This window comes from Bombus fervidus, chromosome 10, assembly GCF_041682495.2.
Source record: "Bombus fervidus isolate BK054 chromosome 10, iyBomFerv1, whole genome shotgun sequence".
Taxonomy (NCBI): domain Eukaryota; kingdom Metazoa; phylum Arthropoda; class Insecta; order Hymenoptera; family Apidae; genus Bombus; species Bombus fervidus.
The window spans coordinates 10,341,627-10,364,081 of NC_091526.1; the positions used below are offsets into that span (position 1 = coordinate 10,341,627).

The 22,455-nt window shown below is 38.4% G+C and overlaps 2 protein-coding genes across 6 annotated transcripts in view; one reads left to right on the plus strand and one right to left on the minus strand.

The window, feature by feature from the left end:
- Window positions 1-22,455, plus strand: part of LOC139991382 (uncharacterized) — a 39,781-nt gene that overhangs the window by 2,874 nt on the left and 14,452 nt on the right. For all 4 annotated transcript variants that reach the window (XM_072011382.1, XM_072011386.1, XM_072011383.1 and 1 more), the window contains exons 2-6: window positions 841-1,941; window positions 2,018-2,160; window positions 2,266-2,413; window positions 2,482-2,716; window positions 2,949-3,055. In XM_072011382.1, coding sequence (XP_071867483.1) covers window positions 1,751-1,941; window positions 2,018-2,160; window positions 2,266-2,413; window positions 2,482-2,716; window positions 2,949-3,055 — 824 coding nt within the window. In that variant the 5' untranslated portion in view covers window positions 841-1,750. The remainder of the gene's footprint in view (window positions 1-840; window positions 1,942-2,017; window positions 2,161-2,265; window positions 2,414-2,481; window positions 2,717-2,948; window positions 3,056-22,455) is intronic.
- On the minus strand, window positions 3,413-6,143 carry Sud1 (Prolyl 3-hydroxylase sud1). 2 transcript variants are annotated; one of them, XM_072011398.1, is made up of 2 exons: window positions 5,974-6,143; window positions 3,413-5,856 (listed from the first exon to the last, which is right to left on the minus strand). In XM_072011398.1, exon 2 carries the CDS (start codon window positions 5,355-5,357, stop codon window positions 3,555-3,557), a length of 1,803 nt encoding a protein of 600 aa, XP_071867499.1. In that variant the 5' UTR covers window positions 5,358-5,856; window positions 5,974-6,143; the 3' UTR covers window positions 3,413-3,554. The 2 variants fall into 2 exon arrangements, with proteins under 2 accessions (XP_071867499.1, XP_071867500.1); XM_072011399.1 differs by having other exon boundaries at window positions 5,942-6,143.

Genomic DNA, 22,455 nt, shown 5'->3' on the forward strand with positions numbered 1-22,455 from the left:
CGTAATACGATTCCTCGTGCTTACAAAAGACTGAAAAACCTATTGTTGCAACGCTGTATGAAACGTAAAGCGACACCCTTCAATAGAAAATTAAAAAGTCAAAGGAAAATGACTTGGAGAAGCAAGACGCTTCTGGAGCAAACATCGAACTGTTTGAAAAATTCGTAGTGTGTTTCATCAATGATATTACTTTATATATATTTGTTGCAAGTGATACAGTTTATTCGTTCTACTTGAATACTAAAAGAAACTAAAGAGAAATATATACGTGAAATAGATTGAGCGTAAAGACTTCCCTTTTCGATAAAATAATAGTGGATCTTGTGTATCGTTCGGAGAGCAGACATAAAATATTAGATTTTAACTATAAAGAATTGCATTAATTATATTCAATTCCGTTTACTGAATGAATCGCTCAGAAGGCATGTAATCAACTCCATAAATTAAAGTACATACAAGACTGGCGATTATAATTATCTTTTTTAATTTCCTTCGAAATTTATAATTATTTGTGTTATCTCCTCGTGATAAATAAATTGATAAGAATTATATTTCTTTTTTGAAACGTTGAATATCAATCACGACAATATGAAAGCAAATAAGAAGTTATTCTTCTGTAAGATACACCGGTTAATTTTCGAGCTCGTAATTGTCGAGCGAAAAGTGTCTCGAACCGATTGCCTGAGCTCAATTGTCTAATGTAAGTCAGGTCGTGTATTGTCCTCCTTCTAATCATAATTGATGATTGCGTAATCAGAGCTCGAAAATAGGCGTCTCAACAACGTAGTACGGTGGGTGTCACAGAGAAAAGTTATCGTTAACGTTTAGCTCTCTGTTTAGGAAATTGGGATCGTTGCAGTTTAACGCGATTGAAAGCGGAGATACGTCGCGAGTGAAGCCGCACAAACGAGCACACGAACTGTAGAAACTACGCGCGTCGAAAAAGGGAACAAAAAGCTCGTAAATCTGATGGGGAACAGGTTCTCCTATACGTCTCTTGGAATATGCAAAGTGCGAGAAGCGCGCGAAAAGACAAACTTTTTTACGAAATAGAGCGACTCCAAGTTTTTTATACCAGAACATATCTATATTTGTAGACCCTTTTTTCGATATATTTATTCTGTAAACGGTATTTTAACAAGGCGCGAGTGTGGAATGGATGAGTCAAATAAGAGAAATTACATCGAATACTGCAAGATTTTATCGACTAAAGGAAGAAGAAAGGAAGACCGGTGTCTCTGTCAGGACAATTCGATTAATTATCGTGTACACGAGTGCATCGTCAGACGCGTCCGTGTCAACGGATAGACGTTGTTTTCTCGTGGAATGAATGAACGTGACCCTTGGAATTCTTATGCGGATATAGAGAGTAGACGCACGTGCTTCGTGAATCGACCAAGATTTGTGATGGCCGCGCGTGCCAAACGCTTGGAGGAATCAACCGTTATGACGTGATCCAGCAGCGAGAGGAGACTTTAGGTGGAAGTAGCTCAGGAGGATTCCACGACTATTTTAAGAACGTCGATGAGCATAGTTTCTGAGAGAAAAGTGGAAACTGACACGCGCCGGGCATCTTCGATAGTCGATAATAACACAGCGTAACAAAAACCGGGAAGAAAAGCAAACATCTCCGCGTAACAGGTTTTAAATTTTTTACTATTTTTACGATCGAGTAGTGTAATCGTGAATATAATACGAATCAAATAAGTGGTATCGTAAAAAAAAAAAAAAAGAGAGAGAGAAAAGTAACATGGAGGGACGATCAAAAATCGAACTTGTCCGCGTGCCTTCGAACGAGCGCGGCGGTAACTTCCGATCCGTAGACGGTGGTCGTAGCAGTTATAACTACGTTCGTGTAGGCACGTACTGTCCGGAACCGGAAGTTAAAGTGGTAGTTTGCGACAGCAAACCGCCTATCGAGCAGAATCGGAAATTTAAAAAGTACGTACATCACCCTTTCTTTCTTTCGCTGATACTGACAATTTTATTTCTTACTAACGATAAAATAACGTTTCAGGCACTTGGGACCAGTTTCGAAATTGCTTAGACGTCGCCATCACGCGGCATATCTCGCAACAAAATCCTGTGATAATATTTATAACGTGAATAGAAGTAGTAGCTCCTTAGATTGGAGAGTTAATCAAACGACAAACGAGCAAGGTAGGCAATTGTTCAGTTCCAGCGATCGCTTTATCGTAGCGTGATACCGTTACTGTCGAACCAGCGTTAAAACTACACGAGCAGCATTCTAAATTATTATTCCAGGCTTTCAATCCCGTCAAAGCAGCAGCCTTGATTGGCGAGTAGGAAGATCTATCAACAAGCTACATTGGAGGGACACTACGCGTAGCGCGGAACAGCTCTCGAGAAGTGGAGCAATCAGTTCTGATCACCTTCAAACATCCAGTACAAAGTACTCGTCATTCTGTTACATGTATTTGACGTAGAAATAGCGGCTAATAGAAAATACCAACTCCGCAGGTCGAAACTCATTTCGTTGTTACGAAGATTGTCTCCGCGAGTTTCTCGTCCAGGAAGCAAAAATTCCTTACAAGCCTCCCCGACCATTTGTCCTTGGGTGCAGGTAGAGTACTCGACAGAATCGATTAACGATGGATTACGTGAAGATTCGCAGGAAAACGACGTGAGCTTCCAGAGAGAACTGCAGCTAAACGAACTAAGGAAACGCATGGCTGGAATCCCTACCACTTCTCAGGTGATTTGTTACAATATATATATTGCATTCTGTATGATAGAAACGACCGCTCGTTGTTTTAAGTCGTGTGGAACAAAGGTAAATCGAAGGCGTGACCACTAATGGTTTCCTCGTTGAGTTATTTAAAGAGAAGACGCAAAAACATCCCAGGTTAACAGCCTTTTGTAATCAAATACTACTCATAATGTGAATGTCAATAGAGTAATGTTTACTAAGATATTTTACGTCTCAGGTTACTACGAAAGGACTTGCTAAGGATGGCAAGGAACAACAAAGCTCCTCGAAGGTCAAGATACACGTGCAACAACCAGAAAATGATTATACTAACGCATCGCAATCGTAAGCCTCATTTTTTATTTCATTTTCATTTCTTTCTCTTATATAATACCTAGAAGAATTTCTCCTCGCTTTTGCATCGAACAAAAGATTCCAAATCTTCTCCTTCAGAACCCTTTACGCTCTAAAACAAGCAAAGTACTTCGAGATCCCTGCATGCGATCTAATTGCACCTAACGTTAGCTTGTAAGTAAACGTAAACGATAGATGTATCACACCCAATAAATAATTGACAATGTTTTCTGCACTGTGGTCTTAATCTCCACCTTAGTTTTCGTAAGACGCACGAGTACCTTGATTACTTGCATCCCTGAGTCTATCGAATACTTAGCAGGTTGGTAGAAATGAATAACAAAAGAATTGCTCGATGATAAATACTGGCAATTTTATTAATACGAATACTATGATACATGTCGTAAACAGACGAGTTTTGTCCGCCACTTATACAATTGTCAACTTGATCAAGGAACATACGAGACGACGTTAATCGTACGTGTAATTACTATTCATAATATGTACAAATCAAGTTGTAAAAATAATCTGTACAGTAATGATTCACGTATTTGTGAATACGACTAGTAATTAACCTTTTATAAACAAGACACAGATGGTTGTCTTTTGTTGGCACGTGAATTAATACGCCATCTTGCTCTTTAGGATCCACGTAGTCTATGGTATGGTCTTCGGATATATGACTCGTGTTAAATTGGATTATCACATCGAGAGCTCCTGCTTCAGAAGTGTTTTCATCATCAATGTCTTCTTCCCGATCCGATTCCAAAGAACAATCTAAAGGGTCGGACAAATAATCTCCAATGTCGGACACGTCAGAATCATCAGTATCTAGACTTCGAGCTAATTTAGGTGGCGATGGGTCTTCCGATGAGAAGCTCTGCTGCGGTAAACTTTTCTTCCTCAAGCGTGGTGATTTCCTTTTAGTCATCTTCTTCAGAATATCATCCTCGTCAATGTCTTCATCCTCCTTGGTGCTCACTGGGGTATTACAACCTGATTCCGTGCTCTTAGTTGGTATCGACTTTTCTTGACCCTCTCTGCTACTAGTTTCCAACAAATCTTCTTGCGTTTCCTCGTTTCGACTTGAATGTTCATTACTGCTAGACTTTTGTTCACTCGAAGTATCACTCGCATATGATTTATCGCATATTAACGTATAACAACCTGCAGACCATCTTTGAAGCTCTATTGTCATTCTAGGATTCATAGTTTCTTTCTGTGGTACTAGTTCTAATTCCGTGTATTCTTTTAACAATTGGAACATCGTGATAGATTTAAATATATTGTAGAAATTTTTTAATAATTCGGGAAGGCTTTCTTCGTCTGCCACTTCGTAATTACGAATATCGGGCGGTCCAATCTTTTTCCAAATGATAGCGTCAGATGACAAATCTGTTACAATTTTCTCGTAAACATCGTCTTTCAAAAAATGGGATAAAAGTGTGTATGATTGCTTCTCTATGTCGTGGTGAACTTCTCTAACTATTCCAGGAAATAAATAACATTCTGTTACCCAATCCTTCATAACTACTCGATCGTTTAATGGTTCTATGTAACTGCATTCTAAATTTGATCTTGGTGATCTAGTATCTTCTTTAATTGGCCCATGAAACCAACCGTTGATCGACCAACGCGATTTATCAGGTGTAGTTACCTCAGCTACTTGATGGTAAGAATTATTTGCAACTTCGAAAAATACAAGAGAATTATATTCTGGTATTACAGATTTTACAACATTTCTAGGTAGTCCATTTCCATCTGTGTCAAAGAGGTCCAGAGCTCCTCCATCTTTTTCAGACCAATTCTTTGAGAGGTACAATATAAAAGCAATTCTACGGTCACCCATATTGTCATCATGACATAGTAAATAATCTGTATCGTAATAGCAAGAACTTGACATGGATATTTTATGATTAAGCTCTATCTTTGTATTCCGTTCCATCCATGTTGTTAAATCTGTTTCAAAAGTCTGGTATAATAGCTTTAAATATTCTGTGTCTATGTTAGCAAGGTCGTTGGTTTGTTCAAACTGATAAAGGTCCATGCAATTCCTTCTACTTTTAACATCCAACAATTCATTCTTTATCTCATCCATAAATTCTTCGCTGCAGATAAAGTTTGATATTCTGCATACTTTAAATGGCTTTGATATAATTTCAAGGTTCTCTATCTTATGATCAGCACAGTTGTGCCAATTGTCAAAAAATAATTGCTGGAAGTCAGATGAAAAGATAAAATCAGAAATGATGGACTGCTTTAACTTTTTTACTTGCGGTCCTTCCTCAGCCATTACTTTGTACCTTTCTTGAAACTGTCAGTTAGAGAATTCTTATTTATATATTCTTATTCTATCAGTCTTTGTACCTTAATTCTTTGAATCAACAATACATATTTTTTTATTAATTTTACCTACAATACTTTTAAAAATTTGTAAACTATATCACATTTTTCCGCGTATATAGACAGATATGTAGCATATTTTAACTGTGTGCATTCATCGTCTGTGATATTAAGTTTCCTGTGGAAAATACAAATTCTATTCGATCTTACGTTTTATTTCTCTCGAAACATTATCCTGGAAGGTTATCGCATTTCCATTTGGTTGTAACAGTCAACTAACAGTGATTGTTCTAATTAGATTTTTATTTACGAAGCTAATATTTCATTCTTCGTTAAGATGTAGTGTCGATGATAGAAATATCACAGTTTGTCTAAATACACTCACCAGACGATGCGGTCCTTGCTTTTCGATACATGCGGCCCACGTGGTCGTTCGACCCGCACGTGTTCTGGAAGCAGTCGGTCGAAAAATCGATTAATAAAATCCAGCTTGCGCCGTGATCGCATCGATTCTTTAAATAAACGATCGCTCACCGAATTACATTACTTCTTCGACAATTACATACCAGAAATTACACGTGTGTCCAAGTTTAGAGAATTAGGTCTGCCGCTCCGTATCACCACGCAGTTGCATTCTGCCCAGGGATCGCTACTACCGCTGAGGAAAACGTTGATTCGATCGAATCCAGGGACGTCCTGAATTATTTGTGAACCCTGGCCATAAACTATTCTCTTACCACGTATAATCGGTACAACTCGCACTTAACCTTATTTCACACCGTCTGACGTCATAAATTTCCTATGATTCAATACCGCGATTATTTAAAATCTTTAAACTACGTGGAATTTTCATTTAATGTGATTTTAACCGAGGAATTACGTTACACGTATGATAAAGTTTATTTAATAGATTTTAAACACTGAATAAATTTTGTAACCTATTGTAATACATCGTGAAATGTCAAGAAAAATATGAGAACATCAATATCGTAGCTTTCTTGTTTTCTCTTAATTTGTTGTAGGTTACACACTTTGCTGTTTCTTATTGTGCCACGCGACACGTTTATTTTATTATAATTTAATTGCTATAATACATTGTTGAATCAAATCTACAATTTGTAAGCAATTATTTAAAGTTTAGTATCCGAAATTTTAATAAAATCATTAAAATACATAATTAAAATGAAGAACAACGATTATGTTTCGCGTATTTCAAAATATTTATATATAATTTCCCTGTTTTTTATATAAAATACTATATAAATTTAAGAATCTTGAGATTTCAGTAATTTTTCGAGGTTCAAAATTTCGCGTGGAGAATTAAAACATTTTAAATAGTCCGCGCGATAGCGCCAGTAGTTGAACGATCCGCCGAGCAGTGTCGTCACGGACGGTCGTATCAAGATGGCGGCAGTAGTTCACGTTTGACGGATGCCGTTGGTCGCATGGAAATTCGGGGCACACCCTGAGCGTTAAATTGTACAAAGTGTGATATCGTCAGGCCGAATGTTCGATCATCGTGAAATCTTCGTATAAAAAACTCGCTGGCAATCCTGGAACTAGATAACACGACAACTTGCGCATACGTGAGTAACGAGCGAAACCCACATACACACAGCGTGACAAGTCTCATCCTTTCAATATTTTATCCCTCGGGATCTGTCAACACACGGTCCTTTCCTTCTAAAGATGCACGTTGCCTACTCGTCGTCTGCCGATAAGCTTGATAATCAAGGGGTGGGGTTTTGTGGTTGAAATCGACGATGTAAACAGTCGGTTAGGATACTCAGTATCTTTCAGTCATCTTTTGTTTGTGTCGAGATCACGTTGTGCCGGGATTACTGGTGAAGCAGTTTTATATTATTATTATTATTATTATTATCCAAGTGGTGTCTAAAGTGCTCTTAAAAATCTCATCTCGATCGATAATATTTAGGTGTTATCATCGAAGATTCGTTCGAAGACTATCTTCGATTCCAGTTTCTGCGATTCCCGTTTTATCCCCCCGATCTACTATCTTGGCCTTGAACCGGACTCTTAGTGCCCTACTGTAACGATTATGGCGTGAAGGAGCTTTCGAATTTTGAAATCCGTAACCGCTTGTCGAAACAGAGGTGAGTCAAGTGGGAATGTTTCTATTACACATCAGCCTCATTGTATTCAATTTTACATTTTACTTTATACGTTTTCTTTCTAATATCTGTGTAATATCTGTCGAGATTCTTTCCGTCTGTGACTATCGATTGCCATAGGGAACTACGTTTCTCCCACGTCATACCTTATTTTTCGTCGACCAGTGCCGTGTTTCTGTATCCGCTAACGAATAACGAATAATTAAGATATTTAAGGAATATCATGCAGGAAGATAATTATATAATTTTATATTACTGAGAATTCATGAAACTAGGAAATACAGGTGTACAATTGTCTACGTGACAATTGTACGTCTTATAAAGTAATAATCATTCAGATAAAATGGAATCGTGGAAGTTTCGAGTGACTTGCTCGCGATGAGGTAGGTCATTCGCCTTTTTTTTCTCCTTCGGTGGAATACCTTCGACGAGATGCCAAGTGGCTCGTTTAACGATTACGCCACTCGAACCACTAAGCTTGTCGATCGCAACATTAAGTGTACTGTTAAATTCAAAGTACGTCCATTAATGTTGCCGTGTAAATGTTCTTTATATACGGTGGTCTACCTGCTTAACACCTTACCGTGTCTAATTTGGACAGCATTTAACGATTTCGAATTATAACTTTTCTATTTCTGAATATTCTTCAACCCTGATGAGATCCTCGATTCTGTGTTCGATCTAGCTTTCGTTCTAACCTAGAAAAGAACTTTTAATCAGAAGTTATATGTTATATGTTACGTATTATATATGCAGATTTAAAAAGTTATAGCATAAGAATTCTTATTTTAGATAAAATTATTTTCGTTTGCAATAATCGTCAGAATTCGTTTTTGGTTACTCGTTCGCATTATTGTTAACGAAAATAGTTTGTTATTAAAAATAATCATTCTTTGGTTATTTTCGTCGATCGTTAATTTTTATTAATATTTGTAAATTAATTGTAACACTTATAGGTAAATATTTTTTAATCGTTTCATTTTTTGAAAAATTTCTTTATGATTTAACAATCACTGTCGTCCGTTTAAACAAAGCTTACCATTGTCTTTTGATATTGTCAAAAAAATCTACATGAAAAATCACATATATCGATACCAACTCTACCAGATTTTTCTAAAATATAAGAGATCTTCTAAGAAGAGAAAAATACGCGAAGGATCGGAAGAAGATATTTGTTGCGGGTCGATTTTCATCATTTGTTCCCAGAGAATGAGAAATTCGTGAAAGAAGTATCCTGTCAGACGATGTAGAAAATACGTCAAGACACCTGGTATACGGGCAAACCGTTACCTGTTTCATCGACGTGAAAAGGTTCAATCTATCCTCGTCCACGTAGCCGATTTTTCCCCTGAGGTTTGTATGTACTTGCGCTTAGCATACAGCGGTAAACTCGTACCCCGTTGATATTTTTCTTCTAAATGGGGTGACTTGGAACGCGTAAGTCGGGACAGATTATAACATTGCGTGACTGGCGTAATTATCCTCACGATGAACCCACCGCGCGTAGCTACGTACATGGCATTAAATTCCAGTTATCGACCTCGTAAGATCGTTTTTATTCCCATGGAATCGAATTAATTCGATTCGATCAACTGGTTCCACCTAGGCAGAGGAACTCCATTGAAATTGGAGCAATCGCGATTATTTAATCTTTACGAAAAATGCTGATAGCACGCGTTTCGTTACATTAATATATATGATTAATAATTATTACATAAGACGCGCGTTGAGTAGTTAATTACGCAATTTACTCGGAGGTTACAATTTATCAAAGAACGTAATTTTCAATTTATCCTTCAGCTATGATTGTGCATCTGTTCAAGATTGGAAAAAAAAAAGCTTTTACATAAACCGTAGAAAATCGAGTAGCGTTTATTGAAAGCGGTCGTAACGCGAAACAGTAATAATAATTTTGTAAGGACGTGGAACGGCGACACGCTCGAATACGTGGTTGGTCGCTGCGAAATATGCCAAGCGCGTTTCCTCTTTTCTACAGCTTAGAGAACACCACGTAGCGGCACTCGAATCGCTTATGGCATCGTTCGTCAGTAGAGTACGACGGGATCGAAGACAACGCGGCGTTGTCAAAAGAAATGGATATCATTGTCAGTGGTCGAAACTCATCGTGACTCTATCGATCGTAGCTAATCCTTGCTTTTACTTCTTACGGTATACTCTACTTTTCTGTCTTCCTCGCGATAAATCTCCATTATCGTACAGACCCGGTGCAAGAGAAAACTGTATTGTAAAAAGTGGAGCGCCATCCTCGTCCTGTTATAAACAGCACGTTTGTTCCAGCAATGATGTAAGTTTCACGATTAAAAAACTAGTCTCCTCAAGTTAATTTACATGCTTTTTTGATTCGACGCACGTATCCGTAAGAGTTATTATAAACAGTGATACGATACCTCGAATATAGTATAAGTCGAAAGAGGAAATACTTGGAAGACTTGTATTTCTTGTTTTACAATTAGTAAGAGTGATAAGTTTTTATTGTTTCCTTCGTGATCTTTTAACTTCGTTAATATTTCTTTTCCGCGACATCGTCGTTCTCGTTTTAAAATGTTAATTAAGCTAATATAATCTTGATGTAACATAGAAACTGTGACTAATTATATTTCAAAATAAAAATTGTAGTTGTAACGTTCTTGTTTCTGGAGAAACGTGTACGAGAAAGTCTGTTTCGTCGGAGAAGCAAAGCATCTGAAAAGCTGTACGCGCTATCATTAAAACGGAAACAAAATTTTCTGCCGTAGTAATTGCAAACGATGAGGTCATTCGAGTAGGTGATCCTCTAGCGACCATGGGCAACGCACGGTTAGTATAATATAAGCCTGTCGTAGCTTAAGGGCTCGACAAAAGGATATCGCATTATTTTACGTAAACGTCATAGTGATGCAATTTGCTGTCGTTTCCGTAGTATCAATTTGGCTCGATGAGAGAGCACAAGGATACTTTTGGATCACGAAAGCACTCTTATCGTTTCAAGATGAGTCGAATCGACCGCGTGGCCGAGCTGGTATCGTCGATACGAATGCAATAAAAGGCACTTGGCCATGGAACAGGCAGCTGCTGCATTCTCAGTTCATGCATTGCATCTGCAACGAGCTGATTGTATTTCTTTTCTGCATCGGTGTCCCATGCGATTGTTTTGGATCTGTAAGAAATTTCTACAAGGTCTTCAATTTTATCAATCCTGCTGTTGCGAATCAACATGATAATGATTCGTTAATTTTCTACTTTGAATACTAATTCCTAGGTAAGAGGAAGTACTTTAATACGACATAGTCGAACAAAGAGACACGTTCTTAGATTCAAAAAATATGTCTTTTAAAAATAGGTAATGAAACCATCATACTCTGTAAAAAGCCAGGGACAAATGTTATATCGTTGTTCCTAACAGGCTTTCTTTTCATTTTTAACTATTTCGTGGCTTAGCCTTTATAACGGAAACAACATCCTTTTCGATATTAAAATGATATTAAAATCAGAATATCGGTGATTCAAGTATCAGTTCAATTATCGTAGCATTCATTCTCACGAAATATTGATTCATCGTGAGGTAGATTCATCTGTGTTCTTTAATCTTCTTTAATCGTGGTGATTCGAAAGTTCGCGAAACATTAGCAGAAAGTCTACAATTTCCTGAGTGATACAGGAAGTTCGTATAGTTCCGTGGGAACATTGTTTCGCCATTACTCTTGTGCAGATTAGAAGTGGCATCGCGTGACGTTAAGTAATGCGACCCATTTTCTCTCAGAAAAGCCTTGAGCGCTCCAATTTCCTTATTTTTTCTGTTTTTCGTTTAACCAAGTACTCGAGCATTTTTGTCCACTAGCTCTATTTTTTTCAGCATCTTGTGTTCTACTAGAGTTCATAATTACAATAAACTGTAGGTGCCTGGTGCAGACATCGTGCTCGTTCAGAACCCCTGCTCTCCGCGTTGAGCTGTTCGTTTCACACGAATCGTGGTACATACCGGTTCTGGACGATCGATAAAAAGGATAGAGAACCGCAGATAGTTCGCACTCGACCATTTCTCCAAGAGGGAACAAAAACTTTGCTCGGACATTTTGTCCCAGAAATTCCTCCGTTCTGTTCTCGAAATTACTCATTGTCTTCGTTCTATCTTTGAATCGTTGTATTACCGTTTCTTCCATGAGAGAATATATACGATGACTCACACAAGTACTTGGACATTCACCATAGGAAATTTTCATGTATATATCATACGTGTGTCATATGAAACATTTTGAAACGATGATTAACGCTATAACGAGGCAGAACTGTTACGACTATATCGATATACTTTGAACTAAATCTAAAAACGTACGTGATATTTAGCGAGATACGTAGTATGTATCTCGGAAATATCAGAAAAGTATTCGTTACTTTAATAAACCACTGTATTCAGTGGATCGTCGTTAATCTTGTGCTAATTTCTTGCTAAATATGTTTGTAGTAAATATTACGTAACTTCTATATACATTTACAAATTGCTTTCAAGTTTTACCAACATAATCATGCCACTCGCTTCGAAATATCCCAAATGTTTTATTTAACGCGTACAGCATACGCATGAAAGTTTCCGACAATAAATATTCGAAAACCTTGGCGAGCCATTGTATGCAAGCCACTGCAGCGTAGCTGGCCCTCGTGACGAAGTATTTGCTGAAAGGTGTAATTTAATCGAATAGAAAGTTCCATCAGCAGACGCCAGTTTGGCAGTTATCGATGCTACGTGTTCTGCTTTTACGGGATAATGATTCAATTAAAAGTGCACGAAGGATTATCGTCGTAACCGTGGTAACGCGTGTTTTCTTCACCTCGTTGGTTCGTTATACGCTCGAAAAAGGCTACTTTAATTGTATAAACGAGCAAACATTTGGTTTGTTTGTTCGATATTTCGTACAGTTCGAGGTTTGTCGGTCGTGGAGAACGCGCTTTATTACATGGCAACCGTGCTGCGTTAGTATTTAATGATAGGATAACGGCGATGCGATTAAGTGAATGAGATCGTGGGATAACATCATTCACATTTTATCTTTGATCGGGTTATTGGCCTGCGAAACCTGGGCAAAGGAGCCCTGTTCCGCAGGCCTACTTGATTTTATAGGCTGATCGCCATCTGGATTCGAAGCACGGCAAAACTTCCTTCGGCGTTTAACTTGGTCTCTTTGAATGCAAACGACACGTAAAAAAAAAAAAAAAGAAAAATAGCGATGGGCCGAAACATGGTTTACCTTTAACACTTTCACTTCTGTCGAGGCATACGACGCGTTTTCACGATCTGTTCGCACTTTTGTTTTTATTCTAAGTAGCGGCAAAGTTTGTTGAAAAATAAAAAATTTAATTATGATTTTACAAAGAGATTTCATTATGGTTGGGCTATGGATTTGTCATGCTTTTACGGGAAATTCGTAGATACAAAAATGCGTATGAAGATACGTAACATATGTAGTACTCGATGTAATATTTCGTAGGCGAAACAATTTTCCAACTACCTTACATTTTTCAATTGCATTCGTGGAAATATGAATTTGCATAAATGTCAGCAGTTTAGCTGTGACTAATCGATGCACGTGGAAACAGAAAATAAATTGCAGTCAGCCATGAAAGACTGCGTGCATTCTATAAGAAAGCTGTTTCTATCGAAATGAAATTTCGCCGAATTAGCCAACAACTTATTGACGTATAGATTGCATTGTTTCGATAACGCTGTTGACGCAACTGTTGCGTTTCTGTCTTCATAAAATATTCATTGCTGTTGCATTTTCACATTTAAAAGTGGAATATTACGTCACAGTAGTAGTTATGTATTTCCGTTCATAAATAAATGACACACGCAAGAACCTTTAAGAATTGTTATTTAGCCCAAAACTTACGTAGAGAAAGTATATAAATATTTTACGTATTTTTGCATTATTTTTTTCTTCACATACAGATTTCCCATAATAGCGCAAAAGCGTATCTATCGATACGAATTTGCATATCACTCCAGACGAAAGAAAATGAAATTCATCGACAGAGAAAATGGTTACAATCTACAAAACTGAATGACAAGCGAATCGATCGCAAAATAATCGACGCACGATTAACATTTTAACACAGTAAAGAGACCGGGTTCGAAGTTCATTCTACACGAGGTTACGACCGTCGAAAACGTGGGAGAACAACGTGGAACACTGATCGATTTTATGCCCGCTGGCCGGATTAATATCTGGAACGTAACAGGTTCTTTTATGGTGACCCCTTCGGTCTCGCCTCCTCGTATAATTTATCGCATTCGCGTGGGCGTATACAGGCTCTCGACGCACAGGCAACCTGCATCCCGAGTCGCTTTCCCTTTTTCGGAAATCCGGCTGCCCGCTTCCCTCCCCTGGCCCTAAACCAATGAAAGAAGGATAGAGACGACAGAAGGAAAGCCTGCGACGCACATCCGGCTCTTTCGTCGGCCGAATATTCTTTCAACGGCCCCGTTTTTCCCGTACGAAAATAGAATACCGGCGTCGCTGCCCTCCAGGGAATCCCCTGGGGTGCATTTTCCCCGCCCTCAATGACGGGAATTTTAATTGAAACGCGACAAGATTGACGTAGGCTCGTTAGCGTCGGCCACCGCAATCTTGATCGAATCACGAACGCTAGAATAGAGAAAAATAGTAAATTATTCTACGTGTAACGTCGTTCTTTAACGTTAACTTTCACTGACGAAAAATTAGTTCTTCTGTAGATATGTAAATTAAAAAAAAAAAAGATAAAAATACATCTCTTTATGTTTTTTAAAGAGTGCTTTCTTAAATAGTACCGCACGTTTTCGGAGCAGTTAGAGATACTTTTCGTGTTTAAAAGAGTCTTAAAATGAATTTCAATGAGGAATATTTGTGACTCTATGTCTTGTATGAATTTAGAAGGGGCGGTACGAATAGCTAATGGTTTGAAAGTTAAAATAGAGCTTTGATGGTTCGAAGCACAAAAAGGACGAAGTTGTACGAAGTTATCTATATTTAAAATTTTATGCAATTGAGCAGCTAAGGAATACGAAGCGTTCGTAATATCGAAAAGAAGCTGCTAATGATGAAAAATAGTTCAGTTGAATAGGTGATGAGTTCGTATAGAGCAAACTGGTATGCGAGGAAACACGCAGCTGCAGACAATGTGCACTAATGAATGATAATTAATCGGTGCCTTCAAGAGCAATGATTACAGCTGCGCCGGTAGTAATTTACGATTACAGATTATATTTGACGCTGAGATAGCTCGTGTAGCGTACAATCATGACCCGATTACGAGCTCGTCGTATATTTTATAATCGTTCGAGGATCGTAAAAACAAAGTGTTCCCTTCTGTCGTCTATCCTGTTCAACCAGCTGCGATTCTTAATAGTCACATTGTTTGCTGTCTATTGTTCTTATATTATTATATATTTAATTTTAAACATATACAAGGATACAAGGGTTTGTTTTTACCTATACGGTGGCGAATATATAAATAGGGAAATACTTAAATTCATTTGCATTGTGAAGAATTTTGTTTTTATTTCTATTATAAATATAGGACGGCGTTTAAATTGATTATAGAGATTTTTCCTATTTACATTCTCGTCATTGTACTTATCGTTAGTTGATAGCTCGATACTGCACGCAATGTTTAGTACCATCGTCATATAGCAAACGATCGCGCACGAAATAACAAAATTCTCATTCATTAACACGTATCATCGACAAGAGACGCGTCGACACACTTGCACGCAATTTCAAAATGACACAAGTGATCATTGCCCTGTGCACCTTCTCATCGCAACTCGATGATTCACCGTTGGCGTTCAGCCAGCCTTCGTTTTTCCATAAATCATGCGAGAAGAAGGAATGAAAACGAGCTCGTGTGTTTCCCACGGAAACGATCGAAACTTTCGTGGATCTCTCCTCGTTAAGAGCCGGTCGTCGGAAGTTCCGTGAATTAGTATCATAAAATGCCATGTCACGTGCCTGGTCTCGATTTATCTTGACGAAATTTGAAATTTTAAACTAGGTCGCTTGATCTCGTCCATATTTTAAAATTTAGCTCAAAGACTGGAGTTTTATTCCGAGCGAAGCATAGGACAAAGTAACCGATTCAAATTTATGCAAGTTTCCTTCTTTTTTGTCTAACAAATCTCCGTGTACGTTGAAAAGAAGATAGCCTTGTTGACTGGATTCTGGGTCGCGAACGCGAGCCCACGCTCAATTTATGCACGTTCCTATCAGAGGCTGGAAAGAAGCTCCAATTGACTCTAATTTTTCGAGTGTCTTCGTTAAAATTATTCCTCTCAGTTCGTGTCTCCTGTGGAGAAGAAGCGTTTCGAAAGCGATGGTCAGAATCGTATCAAGCCGAAGCGAGTAGACTAGTCGACGATCAAAATCCACGTTTGAAATTAATCTCTTCATGGTAACGAAATTTCTATTCTATGTCGTACGTGATTATTAAGAAACTAATCGATCATATGTTATACAATCATGTATAATTATGTAACTGCAATCATATATCTATTCATAGCTTTTATCGCTAAAATATAGAACACAAAATATAATTAATATTCAAAATCTTTGTAAGATGTTATCTAATATTATCAGTTAAAGGTATACTCTGTCTGTGAATTTATTAAAAACAAAAAGTGCTGTTGATAGACAAGACAGAAGTTTTATGTTCACCTAATACGTGCAAACGTTCCGAACGTGAACCAACTAGAAAGTAATTAACTCTCGCGGATCATATTAATAACGGTGCACATCGGTGTTGGCCGGTCGTTATGCATTCTTCCGTTGCACGTGCAACCGAGTGCATGCCTTTTATTTCCTGTCCTGCATTTCGCGCGAGAGCACCTCCACGGGAGCCTCGCCATTACGATTCTTGGTAAAAATAAGCTCGCGCGAGCAACATTCCCCGACCGATTTCCAAAAGTGACTGACCCCGAAAGTCGACCCCTAAATAAATACGGATTTATCTCGTCGTTCGTCGCCAGCAGCTTGCTCCGTGGAATTTATGCGCCGCTATAAAAATCTCCGTTAAAATCAAGTTTACCAAGAGGAATATCCAAGTGGTCAGCCATTTTGCGGCGAATCGCATGCAGTTTGAAACTGTCCACGATGTTCTCTCTCCCTCTCTCGATATCTATCGTCAGATAACACGGTTCTTGGCCTGTTACGCGCTATTTATAGTTTATTTTCAATCCCCGTGACGAGCTATTGTCACGATAATACGATACCATTGGAAGTCCTACTTTCGAAAAAAAAAAAAATAAAAAGGCTTCATCGGCAGAGATAGTAGATTTAAAATATGTAACACTTAGATTTGACGATTCGTGCTTTTGAAAGATGCAGATCCCTGTATATACGCTATTGCTCGCAAGTATTTTAAGATTCAATTTTTCATCGCTTCGTATTTTGCTATCTATATATATATAATCGCAATAACGAAGAAGAAGAAGATAATTCGGATCTTTTGCCAAATTTCTGATTGAATTACGTAGTATCGAAAAGATGCGAGCGATGCTGATGTTTTATATTAGGTTCGAATGGTTTCTTTCGTTTTATAAGGAAATAATGGACCACGCAACATTTTCCGTTTTATATGATTTTATCGAATTACGTATGATCCGTTTTGTTCTATCAAAATAAAGATCACAACGTCCGACAGATTAGGTTTCATGTTTGTATAAAGATGCGTCGTTGTAGAAGACGCGTCTGTAAAAGAAAGACACTTTTCGGACAACCTAATATTTCAGATCCATGGTATCTCTTTCCATATAATACTCGGCAAATTTCGCCTGAATCGGCCATTATTCGCTATCATTAAGAAGAGTATTCGTGAGAACTATTCGCTGTCGATCCGAACGACACAGCGGAATTTTAGTATCGGGGTGAAAGTCGGAACGAACGGTAATGAAATCGCTGCAATCGGCACCGAGCTTCGTTGTTTCCGCGTTTCGTCGCGCCCTAAAAAGCTACTCGTCCGTCAAGGAAGTATATTTTTTCTCGCACTCGAGCAGAAGAGAGTTGTTTGTTTGAGCTTCCGTTGAGATACGACGAGAGAAGATCGAAGGGAATAATCGTGTCTTTTTCCGGGGCTACGGGCCGCGACTGTTAATGCACGCTCCTCTACGTCCTCCCCTGCTGTTAATCGTTATTCCAACCGCGTAGCGAAACAATGCTTGCGATTTCCGCGCGCTGCTTCATTAGAATCGTTTAGGCAACGCTCACGATATATTGTCTTGGTAATATCGAATCGACGTCGCTTCCTCCGTCACGAGGATTCGTGCCAACCGCAGTTCCTGTTCGTCACATTACGATTACAAATTTTTCATTTTTTCAAATTGGTGATCGTAAGCAAATTCTAATAGCGAAGCTAATTACTAAGATAGTACGAGTACACGTACAGTAACTCACGAAAATATTTAAGTATATTTGAAAAATATTTGGAAATTTCATTAGCACCGTAGCGAGACTCGACTATCGTGCGGTATGACGACGATCGTCTATGTATTCGGTAATAATTTGAGTAACGAAGGACAATTTGCCATTTACATGAGAGTACGTGGATGTGCGACATATGGTGGTTAGAAAAGTGAAGTTTCTACGTGTAATTCTAATTCGATGACCAAGGGCAGTACAAAGATCACCGTATCGTTAAAATTAATGCATTAATGAGCTAGATAGCGAAGATCATTGACTTGGTTTGACGTCCAACGATCTTAAAACGGCATGAGATGGAAAGTAAAAAGTAAAAACTTTCTTTCTTACGTTAAGTGCACTTTGTGCACATATTTGCCAGTCTACGACACGTCCACCTACTTGCACCGTGTAAAACGAGTCACGTTCTACGAAGGATGTAATTTTCCAGTGGTTTCTTTGTCAAAGAAGAAATTCGTTCGATACCGATGCTAGACAAAATACTAATTTTCAATACTCCCAATTAATTCATTATCGGTGCGTATCCTTTCTTTTTCTCCAATATCAATCTACCCAGTTTTCCTTTTTATCTGAATAGTCGTATGATCAAAGAAGAGGGAAAAAACAAAAGCTCGCTTTCTTGGCGTAGTCGAGACCAGTTTCTTGGCGGGGATTGATTAATCGCCCAGTTTCCAATGTGAACGAAACCGCGCGAAAAAAAGCGGTTCTGAAAGCAGTAGAGAACGGTGTTCTCCTAATTTAGCTGACACAATTTTTCTCGGCGGTCGTCGCGACGCTGCAACGTCGTTTCCCTTTTGGTAGGCGTCGTCGCGCCCCACAGAGGAACCGACGATCGTATACGCAAGACGAAGAGAGTATGGTTCAAATGTCACTGTGGTTTATTTTCGTTTATATATAGAAACGAGAGAGTTCAGCCGGTGTCACTTACCCCTGACTACCGGCGACACTTGGGCCCGATGATTTCCCAAAAAGAAGGATCACCAGAATGTGATCCATCGTGGATGAGAGAATCGTCGCGTTCATTTCGCTAGAGCTAGTCATTTAGGAAAGAACTCGACCAAGTCTGACAGTTTTTAATATCGAATCTTTATCTTTTAATTGTCACAAAGTTTTAAGGTTGCAAAATATTGGGCGAAGAAAGTTACGTTGAAGCTTCTCTCTTTCTAACCTGATCGACAAGAAATCTTTTCAATTATTTCGATAGGATATTCTGCGTAATTATTACATTTTAGAAAACCAACTGACTTTAATGACTTCGCGAAGATGATATGGAAGGTAATTTAAACTGTTAAATGGTTCTTTCCAAAGTTTATCTTCGTAGAAATTGACACAAGTAATTTTTCTTGCGCCAGAGTTTCAGAGATTTATCACTGCGGAGAGGATGTTCAGAAAGATTTGAAATGAATTATCGATGCTTCTCGAGTTCTTGGTCGAACGTGGATACTGTAGACAGACACGATTCTCTCGTGGCTTGGACGCATAACCGGAAGATCGTCTTAATGCCGGTATTTAAACCATGTCGCGGTGGCAGTGGCTCTCTATTTTGGGCTCGTCTCCCCTCAATTTACCGTTCATTTCGTAACTCAATATACTTTGCGAGCTCTCCACTACGACTCTAGGATAGAATTACCTAGTGCACCACGTTGCATGCGCGTCTTCTTCTTCGGAAGTCGTATAGACTCGCTCGGAATCGTCGTACTGCAATTGTATCTCAACAAACAGGTATTTCAATGGAAATTAAAATCGATCGCCTGGTATTATCATTTCCATCTCACGTACAAGAAAGTGCACTTCATTATCCCTTTGATCGTCGATAAAAATTGGCCATTAATTGGGTGACCAAACAAGATTACAGGTATCTCGGATTATGTTATTTTTCACGAAGAAACTCGTCGGCAAACAGAGTCTCGACGATTTGTTTGTTAAGCCTATCTTACGTAACGATTGTTTTACTTTTTATCAAACATACGGAATTTGTTATCGATAGAAAAATACAACTGGATCGAAAATTACTCGAAGAACGCAGCACGCGTTGATAATTCGCAATTAGCTGGAATTCATCGAACCCATGAGAGCTCAAGCAAAGTGCATGATCTTTACAATTAAAGCCTGTTTGCTGACACCGATGACTTGCAAAATCTTGGATAGCCGCTCAACTTTCCGTTCACTCAGCAAACAGAAACGATAGGAAGAATTCCTGAGTCGGATCATTCAAACTGTGCAAAAAGTTCCTGAAGAATCTGAAGATAGTTGAATTTTCGAACTACATAGGCACCGGTGTTGTCTACGTCCCAAACGAAATTTTACCAATATTCGCTCAATTTTTCTAATTAAGGAAATTCGAAAAACCACTTACTGATAAATACGAATAATCTAAAAAAAACAAAACCTTAACTACTCGGTGCGTAATAGCAAGTAATCGATTCCCTTTTTCTTGTGAAACGTTTTATTGCGCTTTTCTTCGAAGAGATTTCCTGATAGAAAGTGATTTCCCGAAGAGAATGGACGAACGATAGACTAAGGAGAAAACGATATATGTGTTGAAGAGCAAGGAACTCTGGAGGACACGACTTGGCATACGTGATAAGTTGTTGCTATCTTCTTCGTTGTACACGCGATCTGCACGGTAATATACTCATACAGGTTGTTTCACGTGCAGCAAGACGCGAATAAAATGAATCGTTAACACGAATGTTGTTATTTTTAGCATAATCTTGTTATTTCAACATCGACAGAGTTGCAGCTGTACGTCGAGCTAGCATAATATTTCACCTATTGTTTGCCTACATAGCCGTCGTTGTTTGGCTTCAATAGTGACACAAGCTACCAAGCGCCCAGTTGCTGATACCTTATCACGTTCGCGACTTGAATCATTACTTAACCGCAACAAGATAAGGCCGAGTGTTTTTATTCCTCGCGTATGCTGCTTTCGACGTTTTCTCGAGAAGAATAGCTATTCGAAGGCAACGTGCGGTATATTTACTCGCTCGTACCACTTGGTCATTCACTCGATATTCATGAATGGAACCGATAACGATCCTTTCCAACATTCGTTTACTCCAATCAATCGATACTTGAACACTTACATAATGGAATTCTTTTCTGAATATATTATGTGTCTTCTGCGAAGCAGTTTGAAATTTCATTGGTACTGTAACGAGACACAACTGTCGTGGTTATGTTCGTGAAATTTGGAACTAATCCAATAGGAATGTACATATAGAAAGATATGTCAGTCATTTGTTACACACATATATTTTGTAAAAATCGATACAATGACTCATAAAAATATTTGAATATTTCGGAGATTTTTGCAAAGCGTATGCTTATAATAAATGTCTTGTAACTTCTAAAATATATAAATGTCAGATTAACTTGAAATTTTAACAATATAATCACGATAATCGTGTCTCGTTACAGTATTAATTAAATATATAAGATAGATCTGATTTCCGGCTTACATCATCTGGTAAAAACATTTGATAAATGCTTAAATACTTTCGTGAGTAACTGTATTAGTATCTCCAATGAAATAGGGCGTCTACTTCACTCGTAAATGGACAATCGACTCGTGAAAACGATCGTACTTCGATTCAACGTGCTGCACGATTCAGTTCAAGGGCTCCACTTGGTCGATTGATCGAACAACGCGTAGAACCATTGACAATATGCAGGCTTTACGCACACCGTGCTTTACTTTGAGTATTGTCCCGTGTAATTTTCTATTCGTTCAGCCCTACCCTTCGAATGGGACTTCACCATAAGCGCACCATATTGCATTTGAATTCATAGCTGCGCTTTCTGCATTCTCAGACGGCAGCTCTTGTTTCACGCTAGTCATACGTGCCTGCCGTCCGTATTTATGTCGTTCAGCAACTTTTTCGGTGACCAGGATACATTCGTTTCGGATCAAACGCACGTAGACTCGTTTAGATGCGCGAGAAACATGTAGCAACGCGAGGAATTTTTATGAACCCGTTCCAGACACGTCTGGGAAGTGTCTAATCGTTTCGTTGAAAATGTTACGCCATTCGAAATCGATCGGCCATTGAAGGCAATGCTGCAACCAGGAAGCAACTCTAATATTTAAATTGTATTTATTGGATGAAAGAGAACATGTTTCATTGAAAAATGCAAAAGCTCACTATTATTAGATCGCTCTTGAAGAGAAATTAAAAAGGGATGTATTTTTATAATATTAGTATCTTATTGAATATTGAATTTATGCAATCTATCAATTTCTATTAATGAATTTCGACTTCTAATCCGGTTAGGATGATGGAAAATCCTATGATGGATAGTTTTTCGATTGTCATAGATCCGGTCTATCGTTCGTCTATTTTTGGATCCGAGGAAATAGATCCGCGTGATTTATGGATTCGGTAAGTGAAACCGACAAGGTCTAGTATGTCACTGCAAGGGAAAAGTGAAGGGTTTCATGCTCACACTAGCCGATTGGAGAATGTCAAGT

What these genes read in the sequence shown, in the direction of transcription:
- Sud1 (XM_072011398.1), bottom strand. Translation starts at nt 5,357, where the DNA reads ATGGCTGAGGAAGGACCGCAAGTAAAAAAGTTAAAGCAGTCCATCATT.